Genomic DNA, 21,712 nt, shown 5'->3' with positions numbered 1-21,712 from the left:
GCTATGAAAAAATATATGAAATTCCATTTTTGCGATTGGGCGGTGCTAGCGAAACGTTTCGCCAGCACCACCCGTTAATTTTTGCGATTCTGGAGAAATGGATGACATGCAAATTGCGAAATTGGCCATGCAAATTCATGTTAATTACGTGCTAATTATTGATAGTAAAAAAAATCAAATTTTCCTAATGGGCGGTGCTGGCGTAATGCACGTTGTATTACGGTGTTTGAACACCCGAAACCTGAAAAAATTATTTGGATACAAAGCCTTGAAATTTTGATTAGATTAAGTTAATGTCATGTTACATTGATGTTTTATATTATATTTTTGGGTAATTGCTGGCATGAATCTACAAAACCACCTAGACCTCATGTCTTCTTGGTACGATAAGTGGAAAATAAAAATAAATCACGAAAAATCTACCCATCTAACTTTTACATTAAAACATGGTACTGTACCACCTATACATTTAAACAACCAAAATATTCCAAAATCCTCGAGCTCTCGTTATTTGGGCTTATTTCTAGATCAACGATTAACTTGGGCAGACCACATAAAAAAGAAAAAAATCCTCTTAAACTCTAGACGAAAATCGCTACAATTCTTACTCGGTATATATTCTAAACTTAATATAAAAACAAAATTACTCCTATATAAAACTTTATTAATGCCCATTTGGACATACGGGATCCAATTATGGGGCGCAGCCAAAAAATCAAACACAAACAAAATTCAAATTTTCCAATCCACAACACTCCGTTTAATCACAAATTCCCCATTTTACGTTTCTAATCACACCCTCCATACAGATTTAAAAATGAATACGATAGAAGAAACTGCCAAAATCTTTTTTAAACGTTTCCGCTCCCGACTGTCAAACCACTCCAATCCACTCATCTCTGCTCTAGATTCCGACACCATTCCTGATAATCCTCTTCGTCGACTGAAGAGAAAATGGTGTAGAGACTTAAATATCAATTAGCTAAATATATAAAGGTAAACTTAAATCCAACCTAATCATGTCATAAAGTGCCGCCATTGGGTGGCTGCTTTTATCATGTTATTCAAGCTATAATACATATTACCGCATGTGTACTTATTGTAATAATTTTTAAAGATTGTTCGCCTTAAAATATAAAAATATAAAAAAAAAAAAATAAAAATATTTTTGTGTTTTACTCAATTATGTGTTAGGTATTTAATTTATTTTTAATTCAATCGACAAATTTATCGAATAATAAGCTTAAATATTCAGGATAAAATATAATTTGTATTTGATACCTATCTACTTTTTCATAAGACTTTTTGTTTCAATAATATCTAACATATCGGCTAGTTCAATAATATTTGCTATTGTTACATTCATCAATATTTAGTTACCGCCTAATCTTATAAATTAAAGCCAAATAATTTACAGTTTTGATAATACAAAATACTATAAATGTATAGCCGATATATTGGGACATGTTGAAAAAATTATGAAAATGTTTTAGTGGTCTGTTTATTGTATATTATTTTTAGTTAGGAAGCTCCTATATAACATTTGTCATATTTTTTTATATATTGTTTACTTAAGATATGTATCAAATATATAATGAATAAGTATGATTAAATTAATTAAGACAACAGTATGACAAGTTAAGGTTTGAAGAAAGGCACTTCAGTTATATCCACTAGAGGAATGTATTTATTCGTGTACTAATATATAAAGTATTTTATAATTATATATATTTATTTATGAATATTATACAATGTTACAATACATTTTTTTAACGAGCTTATAAAATGTTTTTGTTTATATGCAAATAATGTGTAGATTTTTATTACATTTTTGAACATTTAGAAACGGAAATATTTTTATCCATAAAATATGTATTGCAAATTGTAAACTTCATCTGGATCAATATTTAACTACCAATAAAAAAAAAAAAAAAAAAAATACAATAAAATAAGAAATTCGTTTTAGGAATAAAATATTTATTAGATTTCTTTTTTATATGCTTTTTTGTCTTCCGACATTTTACAACATAAATAAAGAACGGTTTGCTCTAGGGTGTGATGGTTGAGACTAACACTAAAAAAAAAGTTTTTCAACATAGTATACTCGGTAGAGTATAAACAAATTCATATTTTTTTCATTTTTTTTTAAATTATCTATTTCAGAAAGTATGAATATATTAATTCTTTAGTTAGTATGCATAATATTTATGCGTTTACCAAAAACGGTATAGTATGTTAACGTAAATATATAATCAAGTTGAAATTATGAACGAAATGAGAAAAAACAAGAAATAATAATTTTTAGTTTTTTGTGTTGAATTAAATTTTAGATTAATAATATTGTTACCAAAGAGAAAAAAATATATAATATATAGTACACAAAGTAATTATTATTCTTTGAGTGATTTTATTATTATTTAACTCTATAACAATTTAATGAAATACTATAGCATTTTCAAGTCTTTTTTTTTTAAAGTTTTGTTTAATATATGATAATATCATATTATGCTATAGAAAAATAAAAACAATTATACTTATAGTATAGGACATTAGCTCTTAGACGATTAAAATAAACTACTGGTTAAACGGAATAAATATATTAATAATTATAATATATAAATTATTTTTATTAATCCTTATCCACACTAGTAAAAATGTACGTTGTGTGTCAAATGTAGTATTCGACGCAAATATTTACGCCGAAAATATTTATAGAAACAAATTTTTGTTTATAATATATAAATAAATATTTTCATTGTACGGCGTGTGTCCGTGATCAACAATAATTCACCACAATCATATCGTTTTCTGCGTTGATAGATGTGTTTCATCCATTAAAACCTGGATTTTTTTCTTCTCCTTTATTTTAATCAAACGATGTATAATAATGAAAATCGTACATTTTTTTTTTTCATTATATTCAATGCATCGGATATAATGTACAGTTTAGTTATGATTATTTTTGAAACAGAAAAACACGCAGAACACGAAAATAAGTCCACGCTAGAATGATGTAGCGACGCAACTTAGGTTGTGCCGCAAAAAAACACATAGCTAACGGATCGTGTGTGTGTGGCTCGCGCCGAAAATATTTGTGTGTGTTGTTACACGGTGAACACGTCCACACACGCATACATTGATGTTGTGCCGCATGAAGAAATGTTCGCAGAACGTAAATTTTTACTAGTGTGGACGCGGCTTTAGGTGTAATTGTTCTAGTATATAAACACATACCATTTTAATTTAATTAATAATGAACGTAATATACTGTTATCTTTTATGAACTTGTTTTTTCTTTTAGATATTAGAATTGTTTTATACGTAAAATTGGTTGGTGTATTGCTAATAAGAAACGTGATTGCAATATAATGTACTCTTACTTTTGTCGAAATCCATGTACATTCAAATACACTATTTTACGTATTCATCGTATTTACTTTTAAAAACTGGAAATTAATTGAAAAAAAATCGAAGATAAATCAATGACAGTTATGTTATTATTTATCATGCAATTAGTCGATAGCTGTACTCGAATTAGATGTGATTAGTGTACCGACAGTTCAGTTTCCTCATCGTATTTGTATTAGTTTACCTTAATTATGCGACGGAAAAGGTTAATTATATTTTTTATTCTGGAAAAGTGTATTGGATATTTATTTATTTTTAGATTCGTTTGGTGAACAATACTATAGGAATAATATAATTATTGTATTCCGACTTCATAGAGCTAAAGCTTTAGTAAGAGATAAAGAATTATCGATTCCAGAATGAATGATGTTTTTACGTACACCAGAAATTCGGTTACAACAATTATGAAGGTATTACAAAGAACGAGGCGTCTCAAATTTGTTTTACGATGTTGAAAATGATAAATTCAGAAATTTTATGTTTGCACATTTTCTGCTGCTGAGTGGCATTTTGTCATGTGCTGTCGACCCTTTAATTTTAATATTTATTAAAAGCTACACATAATAAACCAATTGAGTGAAACGCAATAGTAGTTGCGACGGTGGCCCGGAAGCGGATTTACGACTAGTGTTCATACCGCGTGCGACCGGTACGCTATATATAGTATAAAATAAATAATGTATAATACATATTCAAATACACACATACATACACAGCATATATACACTTACATACAATGTATAAATGATTTTAAAAAGTATTTCGTGTAGGTACTATACAAAGACTTTTCAAAAATTGTATTTTAAATAATACTCAAATATTTTTAAAAAGTTTTTCAAACATTTATAAAGACTATAAAAAAATAGCTAGTTTATACTAATCTATTATGTAGCAAGTTATTCTAAAAGGCATCATTCAATATTCGCGTATATAACAGTTAAAATATATACATTTAATAAATGTAATTTGTATAAAAATATTTTTGAGATTCAATTGTTATTTTGTCTGTATATAATATAATCATTTTATACTCATTGCTAATAAGGTTTTCATTCTTATCTATAACATAGAAAACAAGTAAACGATCAAGTAATATTACATTAACTACCAATAATTAAAATTTGAAAATATATTTTTGATTAATTACTAAGGAGTGTAAGTACTTAGAATATTAGTAAGCATTAATAAATGTACTTAAATATATAGGTACTACTTGAATACTTTTAGAACACGTTTGCAGCAGTGTGTATAATATACAGGTGCTTGCATAGAGAGGAATTTTAGGGGATCAAAATTCACGTACGTGAAGTTGGCCCACCCTTTTTCACGGTTTAACTTGAAACCTATACGAATACTTTGAGAGTTATTTGCGAGAATTTGCGAGTTCATTTTCAAAATCTGCAAGTAAGCCATTTGCGAATTATAATTAAAAAACAGAAGGGTGGGCCAACTTCACGTAACCCCTCCAAATCGCCCTAGAGCTTCAAAACCGATACCAAATGATGCGTCTTTATTTGCGAGAATTTGCGAGTTAGCCGTTTGCGAATTATGTTTAAAAAACAGAAGGTTGGGCTAACTTCACGTAGCCTCTCCAAGTGGCCCTAGAATTTCAAAATTGTTTAATATTTTTAATTTTATTCAAATTATTTCCAATATTATAATTTTCAGATTATGGAATTAAATTATTATTATGGAATCTTAAAAAATGATTTTATTTGCTAATTCATTTTTACGAAAGGATCAGTGGTGGTTCGTATGCACATGCACTACCTACCCAAACTCAAAAAAAATTGAAAACATAAACCATAATAATACAACTAAATACCTGTAGTGTTATTAAGATTATTTTTCAAAATATGAATTCAGAATAGTATGAAAATAATATAATATTTAGATTGGGTTATTCCAAAGACCAAACGAGCAGGCGGTTGTCCGCGGCAGAACAGTATCGATGTATGTGTGTCAGGGTTGTAGTTACGGAGGGGATATGGAGGATAGATCCCCCCCATGAGCTGCATTTATATATTCTTAAATCTACAAATAGCTCAAATACAAACTTATAAATTATTACGAAACTAAAAAAAAAACCAGGTTATAAATATTTATCCGTAACCGTCTATGTTTTTTTCAATACACCAAATTGTCAAAATGTTCTTTTAACCAACATTGAAAATAGTAATGAGGATCCTAAGGTTAAAACTTTAAAAAGATTGTGTGCTATACGATGAGTGTAGCATTATGATGCGGTAACAGATTTCATTGAACTATTTGCATTCGTAGTTGAATCATAGGTACAGAAAATATTCCTAATTGGAATGATTCCACTGCAACGTGCACTAATATACTATTGATTAAAAACTATTGATTCAGAATTTCTTGTATCCTTACAAGTTATATATATCTATATGAATATATATATATACAAATTATAATTATCATTATATTGTGTGGTTTTAGGATTTTCAATTTAATTGATCAACAAAATATATAATAACACCAATTTATTAATGGAGATTTTTTTATTTTAAATATAGCTCTTTATTTGGATAACAAATTTAAAATTATATCAAATCATTGTATATGAAGTGTCTTTAATTGGAAAACCCATGAGTCCTCTGGAAGGTTCTACTGTATTGCTATAGACCATAATTATAATTGAAATACGTGTCTACAACTAATAAGTCATAAGTTAAATACTCGTAAGTCGTAAATCATAATTTTTAGGTAGGTAAATGTATAATATAATAACAGTGGAAAATGTGAAAATGATCGTTCAAACATATTTAAGGGGCCTCACCACCACGTCTTTTTTTAATAAAAACTACTGTTTCTAATTCCAACGCTACGTGTCGACAATTATCACGATTTTTATTCTGAAATAATATTCGGATGCTCCGTAATATGTACAAGGGAACGATCGAGCCACATTCTTAATTTTTGTAGTTTGAATTGCAATAAATATTGTTGTAAATACAAAAAAAAATACAAAATTTCAAATTTAAATATTTAATTAACTAAATACAATTTTTAAAATGTGCCTCGATCGATCCCTCGTACATATTACGGAGCATCCAAATATTTTTTCAGAATGAAAATCGTGATAATTATCGACACATAGTGCTGGAATTAGAAACGTATGTTGGAATGAAAAATAAACATTTTTTTGCGATCACGATATTAACTGATGATATGTGCGTGCGAGTGCGTGCGAGAGCCCCCCCGTACCGCTATCGCACCGCGTCTAGCTAAATAAACCTAAACAGTTTAATATAATTGGATACGTTATTTCGTGGTATCCTATAATAATGTTAGCAATTACTTATATTTCCCTAAAATTAATAAATAAAATTACCCTATGGAAAATTGATAAAAACAATGATATTATAGGAATTAATACCAACCATAAATATTACTACCACGTTCAAGGACAACTACACGTCACTTGTATATTGGACAAATAAAGGTTTAAAGTATGAAACAATTGAACGAAATGATATATTTTGGGATAACAAAATGTTTTCAAAACTAGAAATGTTTTTCTTCAATTGCCTTCTTCCTGAATTGGTTGATCTCAGACATTCCAGAAGTATGCCAATAAGAAATCCTACTTATATTTTGGAAGCAAAAATGAAGAAAAAAAATAGGCTACACTATACCTGTATGAATATAATATAAGCTATTATTTACTATACAAATTATGTCATATGATTTTAATTTAACCTAAATAATACTATTTGATCACAATATTATAATAATTAAAAAATAAGTACGTAATTGTAATAATCAACAATTTATTGTATGAACTGCACTAACAGAAAATTTCGTAATTATTACCCTCACTGATTGTTTATTTATTATGTATACTGTTTCTATGACTAATAATACTACATTATAATGACAATAGTTGATGTTAAACTACCTATGTCCTAAATTCCTAAACTATATTATACTAATGCAATAATACTTGAACTATTCATCAAAATATACACAATATACCTATCTATATTATATTCCTGTTTTTTTATATTATATATTATGGGTCCACGTATAAACTTAGAATTTAGAATTCTGGACTGCATAAATCTAAACTGTACATATCTGGAAAGTACATTATCTGGACCGTGTGAATCTGGATACGATTACGCATGTATTGGCACTCGTCGCTACACTTCGCAAATCGAAAATATTCCTAGGCTTGTTACGCAAAACCACTTCAAGTAGGTAACAGGGACAAAATAAATGTGGATATGCAGATATATATATATCCAGATTTGTACGGTCTAGATAATCTATACCAATAATAACTATACAAATTATTTTACACTGTGGACTATATTATTTTTCTCAATTCATAGCATAATAAGTTAAAACTAATGAACCGAATTTTCCGAAGCCATTCAACACGCGAGTACGGGACACCGATTATAATATGATTACGACTAGTGACTACCTGATGGTATGAAAGGGAGAGCGGTACCCCCATTTAATTGTACTCACACTAATAATCATTTACAACTAACACAAATATCCCGGACGGCTACGACGAGATTAGAAATTGCCTATATGTTGCCCTTTAAATAATAGCAGTAGCGAGGCCCCTTAAAATAGTATGATAATTTATTCTCTATATAAATAAAGGATATTATTATTTTATTTTATAAATGTTATTAAAAAAGTAAAATAACAGGTAGAAACAATGGTTTTTGGTAATTTTTTAGAACTATTCAAAAATCATAGTATCTATATAAAATCATCGATTTGGAGGGGCTACGTGAAGTTGGCCCACCCTTCTGTTTTTTAATTATAATTTGAAAACGGCTTACTTGTAAATTTTGAAAATAAATTAGCAAATTCTCGCAAATAACTCGCAAAATATTGGTATAGATTTCAAGTTAATCCGTGAAAAAGGGTGGACCAAATTCATGTACGTTCAAAATTCCACTCCCGAAATTATAAAATGTATATTTATACGTACTTGATAATAATATATGTATTATATACATCAGTGACGTATATAGGTTTTCATTTTAGAGGGGGCCGATTATGTATTTGATTTTTGAGTGAAAGGGAAGGAGGAAGCACACTATTACGAAACAAATTACTTTAACACTATAAGACTTCTCGACTGTCTTTACACCATCAGAGAAATAAGAAACTCAATTGTTTTAATGATTTATTATTTTTTAAAAGTATAAAAACTACATTGTAATAAACAAATTTTTTATTAAAGTCACTGAAAATTCACCACATATTTTCTTAAAAGAATAAACATATTTTATAAATTTTAAATTTTAAATTATCGCATAAGCAACATTCTCAGTGTCGCGACAAATTTTCGGAAACCCCCAGTATTAAGACATAAACATGTTAAAAATAACAATCTTTAACAATGGTGTTTTTCATTTCGGAGGGGGCCCGGACCCCCTCGGCCTCCCCATAAATACGCCCCTGATATACATAACATTTATATGTTTCGAAAGCACAAACTTGCAAATGGTGATGCTTATTGTCGTCGGCTCTGCTATCGGAGATAATGCTGAACTTTCATGTTTATCTTATTACGAACTAGCATCCGTTGGAAACAATGATGATGATAGAATTATACATGAACGCGTGCGATAAAGAATTTCTTGAAATTAAATTAATGTTTACAGGGTACCTAATATCGGTATTTTTTTCTTAGTTTTTGTACAAATTAAGATATAGTGAAGGGGCATAGTATGGATACGTAATCATCGGTAATGAATTAAAAAAATAAATACCCAACTGTATCATATCATTGTACAGTAAAAGCAAAGGCTATCGAAAGATTGAGACCGTTATACCTTTTTGGCCGAACGATTGAAAACACTTAAAATTATCAAAAAATTTACCACTGACTAAAAAAAAACCAAAAAAACGATACGATTGAGAACGAATTTATGTGCAACGTTGCAATAGTTTGCTATATAATTTATTTGGCTTTTGAAAAATTTAGTATACATACAATAAATATTCTTAAAAAAAGTCATAAATTAATAATTATAATCGTATACAAATTAGTGCCTAATATATGTAATATATAATATGAATAAAAAATTAAAAATATGTAGGACTTATAAAAATATCTAATACTAATATAGTGTATATATGTATAAAAAAATTGTAAAATATGTAGAATTTATAAAATTTATTACTTTCTAATAATATTAGGTCTTCACCTCGTTCGCTTCTTATAATTTTAATTTCATTCTTTACCATTTTAATAAATATGCTATGTAGTATATTATATTGACGAATAGTTTGTGCGACGTCTCCAAAGCTTAACCTTCATTCTCTCGTATCTGGTATCTAAGTTCCTATTAACAATCAGATAATCTGATAAAAGTCCGATAAATATCAACAGATTATTGTGCTCATATTATCGATCGATTACATTTGGCAACGTTGGAAAAAAAAACTCGAGCATTCTCAATCATGTTACCAAAAATTACGTTCTCAATCGTACCGTTCTCAATCGTATTTTACTGAAAGCAAATGGTGGTATATGGTAATCCACGAGAATTCAATAAAAAACATATAAGATTCTAAGTGAAATAAGGAATGTATTGGTTTCTTTTTTCCTTTTTTGTGTATATAATCAGAAGTATTGTATAGATCAGTGGTTCTCAACCGCCGGTCCGCGGACCGGCACCGGTCCGCGATAAAAGAGATGCCGGTCCGTATTGTGTTGTTATCTGATTTATTTTTAGTGTAGCGTTAGGAATTTTATTAGTGTATTATATTACCCGTATACTATCGCAACAATTAGTTTCATATCTACATTATTGATTCAGCTTTCAATTGCAACTGTGACGTTGCGGCTGTACGACGTTATTTTGTTTAATAAAAATGAATTTTAAACAAACAAACTTATTAAATTTTTACAAAAAAAATAATAATGATATTGCCACCAATTCAGTTTCGGAATCCGTTGATAATATCATTGCATCACCATCTAAGAAGAAGAAAAGAGGTACATTTGTTCGTAATTATAATGATGATTATATTAAGTATGGATTTATTTGTTTTTCTTCTGATTCTAACGACATACCGAAACCGCAATGCGTATTGTGTTCTGTGATTTTATCTAATGAAGCAATGAAACCTGCTAAACTTATTCGTCACTTGGAATCAAAGCATAAAGAATTTAATAACAAACCTATAGATTTTTTTATTCGAAAAGGTAAAGAGTTAACGGCTCAAAAAAAAGTTATGTCTGCAACTTCTAAGGTTGATTACTCATTAGTTAAAGCATCTTATCTGGTAGCATTTCATATAGCTAAATGCAAAAAATCGTATAATATCGGGGAAACTTTAATTAAACCTTGTTTACTTGATGTTACTAGTGAACTTTTAGGGCCTTCCGCTGCTAAAAAAATGAATGATTTACCTTTGTTTAATGACACGATTTCTAGAAGAATAATTGATATTTCTGTAGATATCGAAGAACAAGTTATAGATAAAATTAAATTATCGAAATGGTTTTCAATACAACTTGACGAATCAACTGATGTATCTCAAAAAGCAATTTTGCTATGTTACGTACGTTTTATTGATTTTCAAACATCAGAAATGTGTGAAGATTTATTGTGTTGTTGTGAATTACCTTCACATACTACAGGGAGTGAAGTATTTAAACGATTAAATGAGTATCTAAAAAAAAAACCAACTAAACTGGGAAAATTGTGTGTCTGTGTGCACGGATGATGCCGCAAGTATGACCGGAAAATATTCTGGTGTAGTTTCCAGAATTAAAAATGTAGCAAACATACATTTTGTTCATATACATTGTATTATACATAAACAACATTTAGTTGCGAAAAAAATGTCACCTGTTTTGAATGAAGTATTGACTGAGGCAGTAAAAATAATTAATTTTATTAAATGTAATGCCTTAAATTCTAGATTATTTTTAATTTTATGTGAGGAAATGGGATCTGAAAATTCTCATTTATTGATGCACGCAGAGGTTCGGTGATTATTCCGTGGTAGAGTCCTGAATAGATTTGTTGAATTAAGAAAAGAAATTGAATTATTTTTAATTCAAAAGAAAAGTAATTACATTTCAATTATTCAAAATACTGAATGGATCGCAAAATGTATTTATTTATCTGATATTTTTAACTTAATAAATACCTTTAATTTAAGTTTACAAGGTCCACTCACAACAATTTTCACCATGTTAAATAAAGTTTATGCATTTAAAAAAAAAATACAGTTGTGGATAACGCTTATTCAAGAAAGAAACTATGAGATGTTTGAATCTTTTTCATCATTTATAGAAACTAATGAGTTAAAGATCGATAGTAATATCAAAATTACTATCGAAAATCATTTGCAATCATTGTATGATACGTTTGAAGATTATTATCCAGTGAATCAAGATCCACGAGACGGATATTTGTGGGTACAAAATCCATTTTTAACAAACTCTCAACATAAATTGTGTTTAAAAGAACAAGAACTTTTGTTAGAGATATCATCAGATATTGGTCTACAATCTAAATTTAATACAATGTCTGTAACCAAATTTTGGATTGAACTCAAGGACGAGTATTACGTGCTTTTCGAAAAAGCAATGAAAATTCTTCTTCCATTTTCTTCGACATATCTATGTGAAGCTGGATTTTCTGGAATGACCCATATAAAAACCAAAACTAGAAATAGGCTCGATGCCACACATAGTTTACGTGTATCTTTGACAACTACAGTGGAACCAAGATTTGATAAAATTGTTAAAACAAAACAAGCACAACGCTCTCATTAAAATGTAATATTTTATTTATAAATATATTGTTAAAAATTAACTAGAAAGTACTCATTAAAATGTAATTTTTGATTTATAAAAATATTATTAAGAATTAATTAAAAGTATAATACTTAAATCTTGCAATCAAAACTAGAAAAATTAGTTATAGTATAGTAATAAAATGTAACATAAATTAATAAATTAACACATGTTGTGATTAATTTTGTGTATTCTTGTTGATGAACAAAAAAAAAAAAAGTCTTCCTAGTTCCTAGTTTTTGTAAAATTGAGGTGGTTCGTGACCTAAAAAATATTATCGAAGTGGTCCGGGGTGGTAAAAAGGTTGAGAAACACTGGTATAGATTATCAATCATGGAAAGTTTTTGATAGAACATGTTATCTATTTAGTACTCTAAGGAAATAATTAACGAAATAATTAATAGTTTTTTAAAAATTTGCAAAAAAAACTGACTTAAAGTAAAAAAATAAAATTGGAAAAATGTACCACTTTGATCAACCCGATCTACTTAATTCAGAATCGTTTATTCGAGAGCAATATTATGTTGGTTTTAAGTTTAGGATACAGACATACCATTTACCTATTTCTGTACCTCTTTCATCCATGAAGTATCATCTGACATAGGAATTTCACCTTTTTTAATAATAAAAATAAAATAAAATTGGAAAAAATCTTTTATTTATAACACATTAAAGATAATAATAAAGTAAAGTATACAATTTTAATTTAAAATTTTGAAAATAGGGGAAGTGTATTTTTCTTAAGCTCTTACTATATTGCTAACTTGTATTTAATTTTAAACTTTGAACACAACAAAAATTATAGTAACTATTATTTTTATGATTATTGAGCCGAGCTGGTTAATAATCATAGTATAATAGAGTAAACGTCGCTTAGAAGACTCATGGATAGAAAGTTCAGCCATGTATTTGACTCAAAATCGCTTGGAATGGTCCGGATGTATCTAAATACATTAAAAAAAAAAATCGGTTATAGGAATTAAATTTCGTAAGAAAAATCGTAGAAAATAAATTTCTATGTTGGTAATTATTTATTAACATTGCAGTTGAACCACCACCAAACAAACACAGTCTTGAAGTTCTAAAACTGTTTAGGTTAAGAAGATGACACACCGAAAGTAAAATGTATACAACGACCGATAGAACGCGTTCTTAGGTGTTTTCAAGAAACGCAAGCACGCGAGCGCATACGTCTACACGCCTATCATTCGTAGCCGGCGACCGCGCGCTGTTAATAATGTTTATTATGTGATGGACTTTCAAGTGTCAGTGCCTAGTACATCAGATGGTATTGTATTTATATATTAAAAATGTGATATTATTTTTTTAACAAAACCATATATTTTAGAACAAATCATTACAAAATGCAAGTCTCCAAGTGAAACAATAAATAATGTTAATAATGTGATGGACTTTCAAGTGTTAGTGCCCAGTACATCAGATAGTATTGTATTTATATATTTACCAAAATGGTCTGTGTTTCATGTTCATCAATTGATGTTTATTGTCCTAATGTGTTGCATGTTTCATGTTTCATGTTTGTATGATTGTATATTTAAATTAATTGTCTATCTGTGAAATTAAGTTATAATCGGATTTTTGTTTGTACTTTTTTCCACTTCGCCTACAACATCCATTCGGTTATAAAACTCATTTTATGCTGGTTCTAAAGTGAGTCTTATAAGCGGAATCTACTGTATATATATATATATATATATATATATATATATATATATGTTTTTAAATTATTTTCACAGTATTCATCAGTGATCGATTACGGAAAAGCGGAAAAGAAATATAAAGTTGACCATAAAATAATTCTCACAAGGTAAATCGATATTTAAAATTTCTTTATATATAATTTATTACTGTTTTGTATAGAAGGTAAGATGTTAAATAATATAAGAGAAACCGCTGAATAACTTTTGTAGAGTGTGGTTGTGATTATGATTATTGATGTTGTATTATACATTGCTGTAGTTTCCGTGGTTATATTTTGATGCGACTTTTACACGGATTTAAATAGGGTTTTTTATTTTTAATTTGCCTTTAAAAAAGCAAATAATATTAATTAAATTTTTTTATTTATTTAAACGTATATCACAATGTAAATTCAAAAAATGTATTTACTTTGTTTAAGTCGAGTTTAAAATGTACCAATGATGTACTAAGGTCAAAATTAGTAGTTGAATAGCAGCAGTGGCGGCTATATCAAATTTTTTAGGTGTTGCTTAGTATTGAAAAACAATGACCCCCCAACTAATAATGGGACTTTCTCAGTCATCAATTGCCATAAACTTTCAATATTTGTAAGCCAGTGTTCCTTAAGTATGCAAGAAGACCTGTTTAATTATTAATTATTATATAATTTGATAATACCTTACATCTAAAAAAATATTTCCCATCAAAGACCAATATAAAACAAATAAAAACATATTATTTTTATTTTTTGTTTGTAGCAAAACTTAATAAAATATTAAAATACATTTGATTTTGATATTATCTTGTTTATCAATTAATATTAAAGTAATAGTAAAATATAAATTGGCAAATTAAATACTTTTAATTTCATATTATAAATATTTAGCTAATACAGTACTTTGCTGTGTAAAATTGTTCAAAATATCTTCATGCTCCACTTCAATATCTCGTTCACAGCTAATCATGATAAGATCTTCCAGTTTTATCTGTGACATTGTTGTTCGAAGTCTGGTTTTCACTAATTTTAATTTAGAAAATGTTTTTTTCTGTAGATGCACTGGTTACTAGAAGAGTTAATGCTATAAGTAGACTGGTATTTAATGTTGGAAAAATACCAGATAACCGACTATCCAGAAATAATTTGAATACTGTCTTCATATTATCCATGTTATATGGATTTAATACTTTTCTTTTATTGAAGTCGACTATTTCATCAAGAGTTTCATCATATTCATCCTCCGTATTTGAGGTAGAAAAAGTTCAGCTGCTTTATGTAGATTTGTTGGTAGTAATTTAGAGTTTTCTAACTTATCATATATTAGACAGAAATGAAGATATTCGTTTATTAATAAATCACGATCTGTATGATCTGTACGAAATGTATGATATTCAGCACATCATTTTTCAAATGAGTCTTCTGGAAATGAACTGCGATTATTTTTTATTTCAATTATTCTCCTCTTTGAAAACAAGGACAAATCTTTTGTATATTCCAATAACATCATTATTAAAATACTGATTAATGGTATTTAATGTAATATCTAGTGAACCCAAAAATATGTCAACTTTGAATAGCTTAGTGGAATCTAATATTGGCTCATCACTTGCTTTTTGTCCAGATAATTATTTTTCCGATGAATGCTTTTTGTTTTCATATCTTCAAATTCAAATGATTCATTTTCATTTATATTAACTTCATAAATTAAGCTTTCAAATAATAGACCAAATTCATTGTTTCGAGCATTTGTAATGTGTTTATGGCTCACAAATAACACTGAAATCTGCTAAAAGATCTAAATCTTTAATCTGTAAAATTGTATTTAAAGGTGCTAAATATTAAAAAGTTTTTTGATTTGTGGTTGAGTATTTTTTTTGAGCAGCTTCATAGTATGCAACTCTCTTTTTACTTCCATTAATAAAATTGTATAATGCTTTTAAATTGCCAAAAAGGTCAACTGCATTAAAGTTACAACCTATAGTTTTTATTAGGATTAAATTAAGTCTGTGGGCACAACACCATATAAAAGTTGCTGTTGGATGTTTATCATTTATTCGAAATTGTAAATCTTTATATTCACCTCTCATGTTTTGCACTCCATTGAAGGACTGTCCAACTAAATAATTTAACCAGCCAAGGCCTAACTCATTACATATAGCTTCAAAAATATTGAACATATTTAATTCTGTAGTATTAGGAGAGTCTTTCAATGCAACTAGACGTTCATTAATATTTCCATCTACAGCTACATATCGAATTATAAATGAAATTTATTCTTTTCTTGACAAATCGAAGGTAGAATCCCTTGACACACTAAAAAATTTATCTTCTTTTAGTTCTTTAATTTTAAAACTTTTAATAGTAGTAGAAATAGAGTGAATAAGTTGATTTTGTTTTAACTTTGATGTAAAATTTACTTTAGGTTTTTTAAAGTTTCAAGTTTTGTTATATAAGTGGCAAGTGGATGAGAATATTTTGCAATAATTATTGTAAGATTAAAAAAGATACTACAATTCCCAGTGTAAGAAAAATTTACATGGTGACCCCGAAATGCAATGCAATTTTTTGCTAAAAATAAAGTTATGTCAATTAAACTTCTTACCACTTCTCGGTTCAATGCTTTCTCTTGCTGTTGTTTTTCCACTAACAGTGGAATTACGGATAAAGAAGTTTGGTATAGTTTATACTTTAATGATGCTTCTACATGTGATTCAGAACATTCATGTTTTACAATACTATGTAATGCTCTAATCCACACAGAAAAAATATTCTTTGTCCATGCTTTTAATTGATTTTTTTTCCAAAAAGTATGCAGTGATGACAGTACAAATTGTTGTTTGATATTTAATAGCTAAGCCAGTCTCTTAGAACAAAACAATTTCCCGGTAGTTGTTTCCAAAACTAAACTGTTTGGAAGCTACGATTATACTTATCCCTAGGAAATTGTTTTTGAGATAAATCTTGAACTGCACGTTGCATTGGACCATTTTTAACTAAGAATTAAATCATTGCCGGAGAGAAACTATAAAGCATAAAAAATGTAGCTGAATCATTAGAAAGTTTTGATTTTTCTTCAGTTTCCTCTTTTTCAATGTTTGTGCCTATAATATGTAAAGTTATCTAAAATTAAATTTTTTTAACTAAAATAATTGTATAGTCATTAATGATTAATTAATTTACTAATTTATCTTTCACTACTAACATAAAGTCATGCAAATCAAAGTTTTAACTGGAATATAAAAAAAACCGTAACAATTAGTACAAATATATAATCAATAACTTAATTGTGCATAATACTGAATTGTATTGTTAAAAATAACATTAAGATACATCTCTAAATGATTCATTATACTACCAAAGTATATAGTTTTACAAGCCAGTAGATACAGAAGTTATTTGATCTAGATTAAACATTTAAATAATATTAATATTAATAAATAAATAGTTAAAAATACTATTACTATTTCTTAAATACTTTAAATTATATAAAAATTATTAGACCAAAAAACTTAACATCAAAAATAAACAAAATACACAACATTAATGTTAATATTGGACAATATTAAACCTTGGTTTTGTACTATGATCATAAAATAATCTATTAAAATAATTAAAAATGTGATGACATGTTTAGTTTACTTTAAAACTTTGCCTCCGTAAACGTAAAAATAATTAATACTTATCAAGTAAAAAGTATTAAAAGTATCTGATGGTTTTCATTTGTGTTCTAAACGATTAAATTTCAACATCATGATACATCAACAATAATCATGTTTTTACTTTTTCGATTTGCAGTTCACATCGTTGTAAAAGAAACTCTATAAGCGATGAATAACAAATACGTAAACATTTTAGACACGATAAATTGGTAAAAACCATGAGTCATGAGTGTATTAATAACCGACAGAAGACTGAAAGACAATCTTCATGACCATTTTATATGTTGTCTGTTCATAATAGACAAACAATAATTAGTACCAAACTGGCACAACACTACCACAGAATAGAATATTAAAACAATGTTTTCTGTGGACTTTTATTAAATATAACTTAACCGTATTAACCTTACTGTATAAGTAGGTATAATCAATGAAATAATGACTAATACAATAAACTGGTCATGATGTGTAAAGTTGTACCACTTGCAGTTTGTACCCATTACCTTACAACTCCCAAGCCTAGATCTAAGAGGACACCCTACCCTATTTAAAGGTGTTGCTTGAGCAACACCTTGAGCCACTGAATAGTACGAGTAGTATAAATGTATAGTAGTGTTAATGATCTTTCTGCAATACATCGATATTATATTTCTAATTATTTAAGTATTTTTTAATACTATAAGCACTTGATATTGAACTCGAAAAAATACTATAAAACTATTAAAGTTACATTTTTCTTAATATTCATACAATACAGTTATTAAACGCATAACTTTAAGTAAATATGTTAGTATATTTATTTATTGTATTATGTATTATTATCAGACATTAAATGGATAGGTAGTAACATATTTAGAAGATAAGTATACATGAGCGGCAGATGTTACACGCTATTACTAAACATTACACGATGCATCTAAATATTACTCTAAACTGAAATTATTGTTAGAATAACTATTTATATTCATTGTGTAACTAATATTTTTGCGACAGTGATGATCGTACAAAATATTATTCGAAATAAAAAAATCATGGCAGTAAATACATTTTTTTTGTTTTCTATGTCGAGTAATATTTAATATTTATTTTTTGATTTATGTAAATATAATCAATATAAAGTATGTTTTATTGAAAATACAATAAAATTAGGAATTTTTTTTCTTTGTCGATATCATCAAAATCTAATAAAATAACATAATTTATTATGTAATTTAATTTGTAAAATATTTTATTATTATTCTATTATTTAATCATGTAACTTATTAAAAAAAAAAAAAAAAAAACACTGTGAAAACAAATATTTTGTTGAAACGATTAAAATTTAATAAATATTTTAAAAAAAAGGAAGCTGACAGTAGTTAGAAGAGTGGTAAGCCAGCAGGCACGTGACCAGACATATTTCTATAAGGGGGCCAACATTTTTTGGCCCCTTTCTGTAGTTGTATTTATCAAATATGCGGTCGATATCCGTATTTGGAATTCCTAGTTTTCAATCTATTAATACACGTACACTATTGTTTTATCTCAAATTCTCAAGTGATGAATATTTATAAAATAGAATCTCAGAATTTAATTTTTGTCATACGATCGTTAATTATATGGAATGGGCGCATGTAAATTTTGCCACAAGTACCTTTTTTTAGTGTAAACTCCATCAGAAAATTAAAACAGGTATAATTGGGTTCATGTAAACTCCACAACTAAAAAAAATCAGGTAAAATTGAATACATTCAAACTCCGTCAGTGAAGAAAATCGAGTAGTAGTATAAAATAAATATGATATATTATTAAAAGTAATACGTAATAAGTAATAATAAATTAATATTATTATTATAATATTATATAATATCAAACCTCCACTTTATTTCATCATACGCATATTTTATATTTTGGTTATATTTATAGTTGTTAAATAAAACCAATAAATTGCCTCGTTAACCAGTAATTAATTTTATATTATTACTTTGTTGCGACATATTTCGTTCAATATAAAATATACACGATGACACGTAGACTACGAATGATAATGTTTGTCAAAGTATACTTTACGTATACTTTACCTACTGCCTATATCATCATTGGAAAATTCTAATTTCAGATAATATGAAGATAAAATTATTAATAAATGTGGATATATATCCACCTTGAATCGAACCATGACAATAATTTTATCAATTTCGACATATATCATCGCAATAGATGTCAACGTATTTAATATGAGAAGGCACGTGGCAATGTGAGCAGGTAAACAAACAAAAAACTGGAGGAGTTTACATATAGCTATTATATGTAAGAAAAAAAACTGGCGGAGTTTACATTAGACTTTTTAGTATCTTTTTATCTTAACCGATATTCTAGCGGAGTTTACAATTGCCCATATGAATTATACATTCAAGATTTAACCGGTTTGGGACAACTAAACACCATAATATTTAAAAATCAAAATCAAGGGGGCTAGTTCGGGGCCACTGATTTTTCTTAGGGTGCCAGGTTCTCTAAGTCCCCCCCCCTTGACGACGTGCTTGTAAGACAGTAGTATACGAATATGATTGACGTAAATTCAAGTATAGATATGTATTCTATATGTATTTATGATCTATTCGACTCGAGTCATAGTGCGTGAATAGGAGATAACAAGGAAAAGTCGAGTGCACAGAGAATATCAATAAATTTTTGTAATAATGTGATGTAAATGTGATGAAACATAATTGTATCAATGACCTGTGGACCTTATTACCCGTAATAAGTTTGGAGACCGAGACACTTAAACTTCAGATCCAACTAAATATAACTTGCAATTTGCTACTATGGACATCGAGTAGCCGTTAGCGCCTAAGCGTTGGTAACCGGCCGTCCATAGCAATAAATTGATGAAGTTTTTTATTCGGAAACACAATTATTGACTCGGCGTCCGTGTACTCGAGTAATTTAATTTTGTCATCTTACATGAAGTCGCGTAAATGGTGATCGGTAGATTAAAGGAGGTAGGTGGTGGACAGTATATATGTATGTGTTAAGGTAGTTCCAACGATCACTCGATCTGTGAACAGTCTTTAAAATACGGCCGATGCACCGAACTTTTAAACAGTTTAGGTAAATAACGTAGGCAGAATACTTGAAGTATATCATCACAAATGCGATTAACCGTAACATGTGCAAATACTCTGAATTGCACGATGAGAGAAAAAGGGACAGGACGACTGAAGACAAAATACCCCATACTCTCCTTATAGGTTCGCTAAACAAAACGAAGCGTTTGTGTACATAAATTTTTTGTTATTTTTTATAATTTTGACGCTCTTGTAATTCAAATTTATTTTAAGTATTATGTTCCATGTCAGCATTGTCAAATATTTTATAATATTTATCGATTATATTATAATTATTAAAAAAAAAGTATCAATAAATCAGTTAAATTTAGAAGATTTGAAGATGTTTTACTTAAGCATTCTACCATTCTCGGCATCGTTAACATCGAGGCTTATTATTATTATTTATTCATTGAGTTTAAATAACTTTTCAAAGGTTTTTATGCACAAAAGCTTTAGTTTTATTATACAGGATTAATAATATGCTCGAATCAAGTATAATATGTTTGTTATTTATTAAATTATAATTTATTCATATTAACATTATAATTAACAGTAAATCAAAGCACACACAGCAGAATTAATATCGATCGGTTGAATGTTTGATCAAGTTATATTGATATAGTATGGTCAGTTTAATATTACCCTAAATTACTAAATTGGTAGTCGATCAAGAATCTTGTGTGTTAACTTACCCACTATAAATCTTGAGGAAATAATTTAAAAATAGATTTCGCTGCACATTTATTGCTGCAGATTCTGTTCGCTAATATCCAGGTGAATTTGGATGAGGAATAATATGTTGAATTTTAATAAATATATACTGTGTTTTCTGCTAAAAATCATGTGAGTAAAACAAACAATAAGAGTTTTCATTCGTATATAGGATTCAGAGATATACGGTTAGCACAACTTCAAACAATGAGTTGAGGAAGGACATGGGCAGTGGCGTAGCCAGGATTTTTAAATGGGGGGGGGGGGCTAACTACTTTTTTTGGATAAGTAAGGTAAGAGAGGATATGAGAATTCACTCTTAACCCCCCCCCCC

At 28.2% G+C, this 21,712-nt stretch overlaps 1 protein-coding gene and 1 long non-coding RNA gene across 4 annotated transcripts in view; one reads left to right on the top strand and one right to left on the bottom strand.

Annotated features, from left to right (window-relative positions):
* The window catches only part of LOC112687957, a 49,311-nt gene extending 35,661 nt beyond the window's left edge, over positions 1-13,650 (top strand). The window contains exons 2-3 of the long non-coding RNA XR_003149034.1: positions 13,313-13,505; positions 13,566-13,650. This is a non-coding gene — a long non-coding RNA (uncharacterized LOC112687957). The remainder of the gene's footprint in view (positions 1-13,312; positions 13,506-13,565) is intronic.
* Positions 1-21,712, bottom strand: part of LOC112687955 (dopamine receptor 2) — a 177,871-nt gene that overhangs the window by 37,803 nt on the left and 118,356 nt on the right. Inside the window, exon 4 of one of the 3 annotated variants that reach the window (XM_025560957.1) lies at positions 12,999-13,161. The exons of the other annotated variants lie outside the window; for them this stretch is intronic. Within the exon in view, the coding sequence (XP_025416742.1) occupies positions 13,132-13,161 (30 nt within the window). The 3' untranslated portion in view covers positions 12,999-13,131. Of the gene's footprint in view, positions 1-12,998; positions 13,162-21,712 lie in introns of those variants that run through there. 3 annotated transcript variants of the gene reach the window in all.

This window comes from Sipha flava, unplaced genomic scaffold (genome assembly GCF_003268045.1).
Source record: "Sipha flava isolate LNK unplaced genomic scaffold, YSA_version1 36_pilon_pilon, whole genome shotgun sequence".
Classification (NCBI taxonomy): Eukaryota; Metazoa; Arthropoda; class Insecta; order Hemiptera; family Aphididae; genus Sipha; species Sipha flava.
Note: the sequence above shows the minus strand (reverse complement) of the source record. Positions and strands in the feature narration are given on the sequence as shown.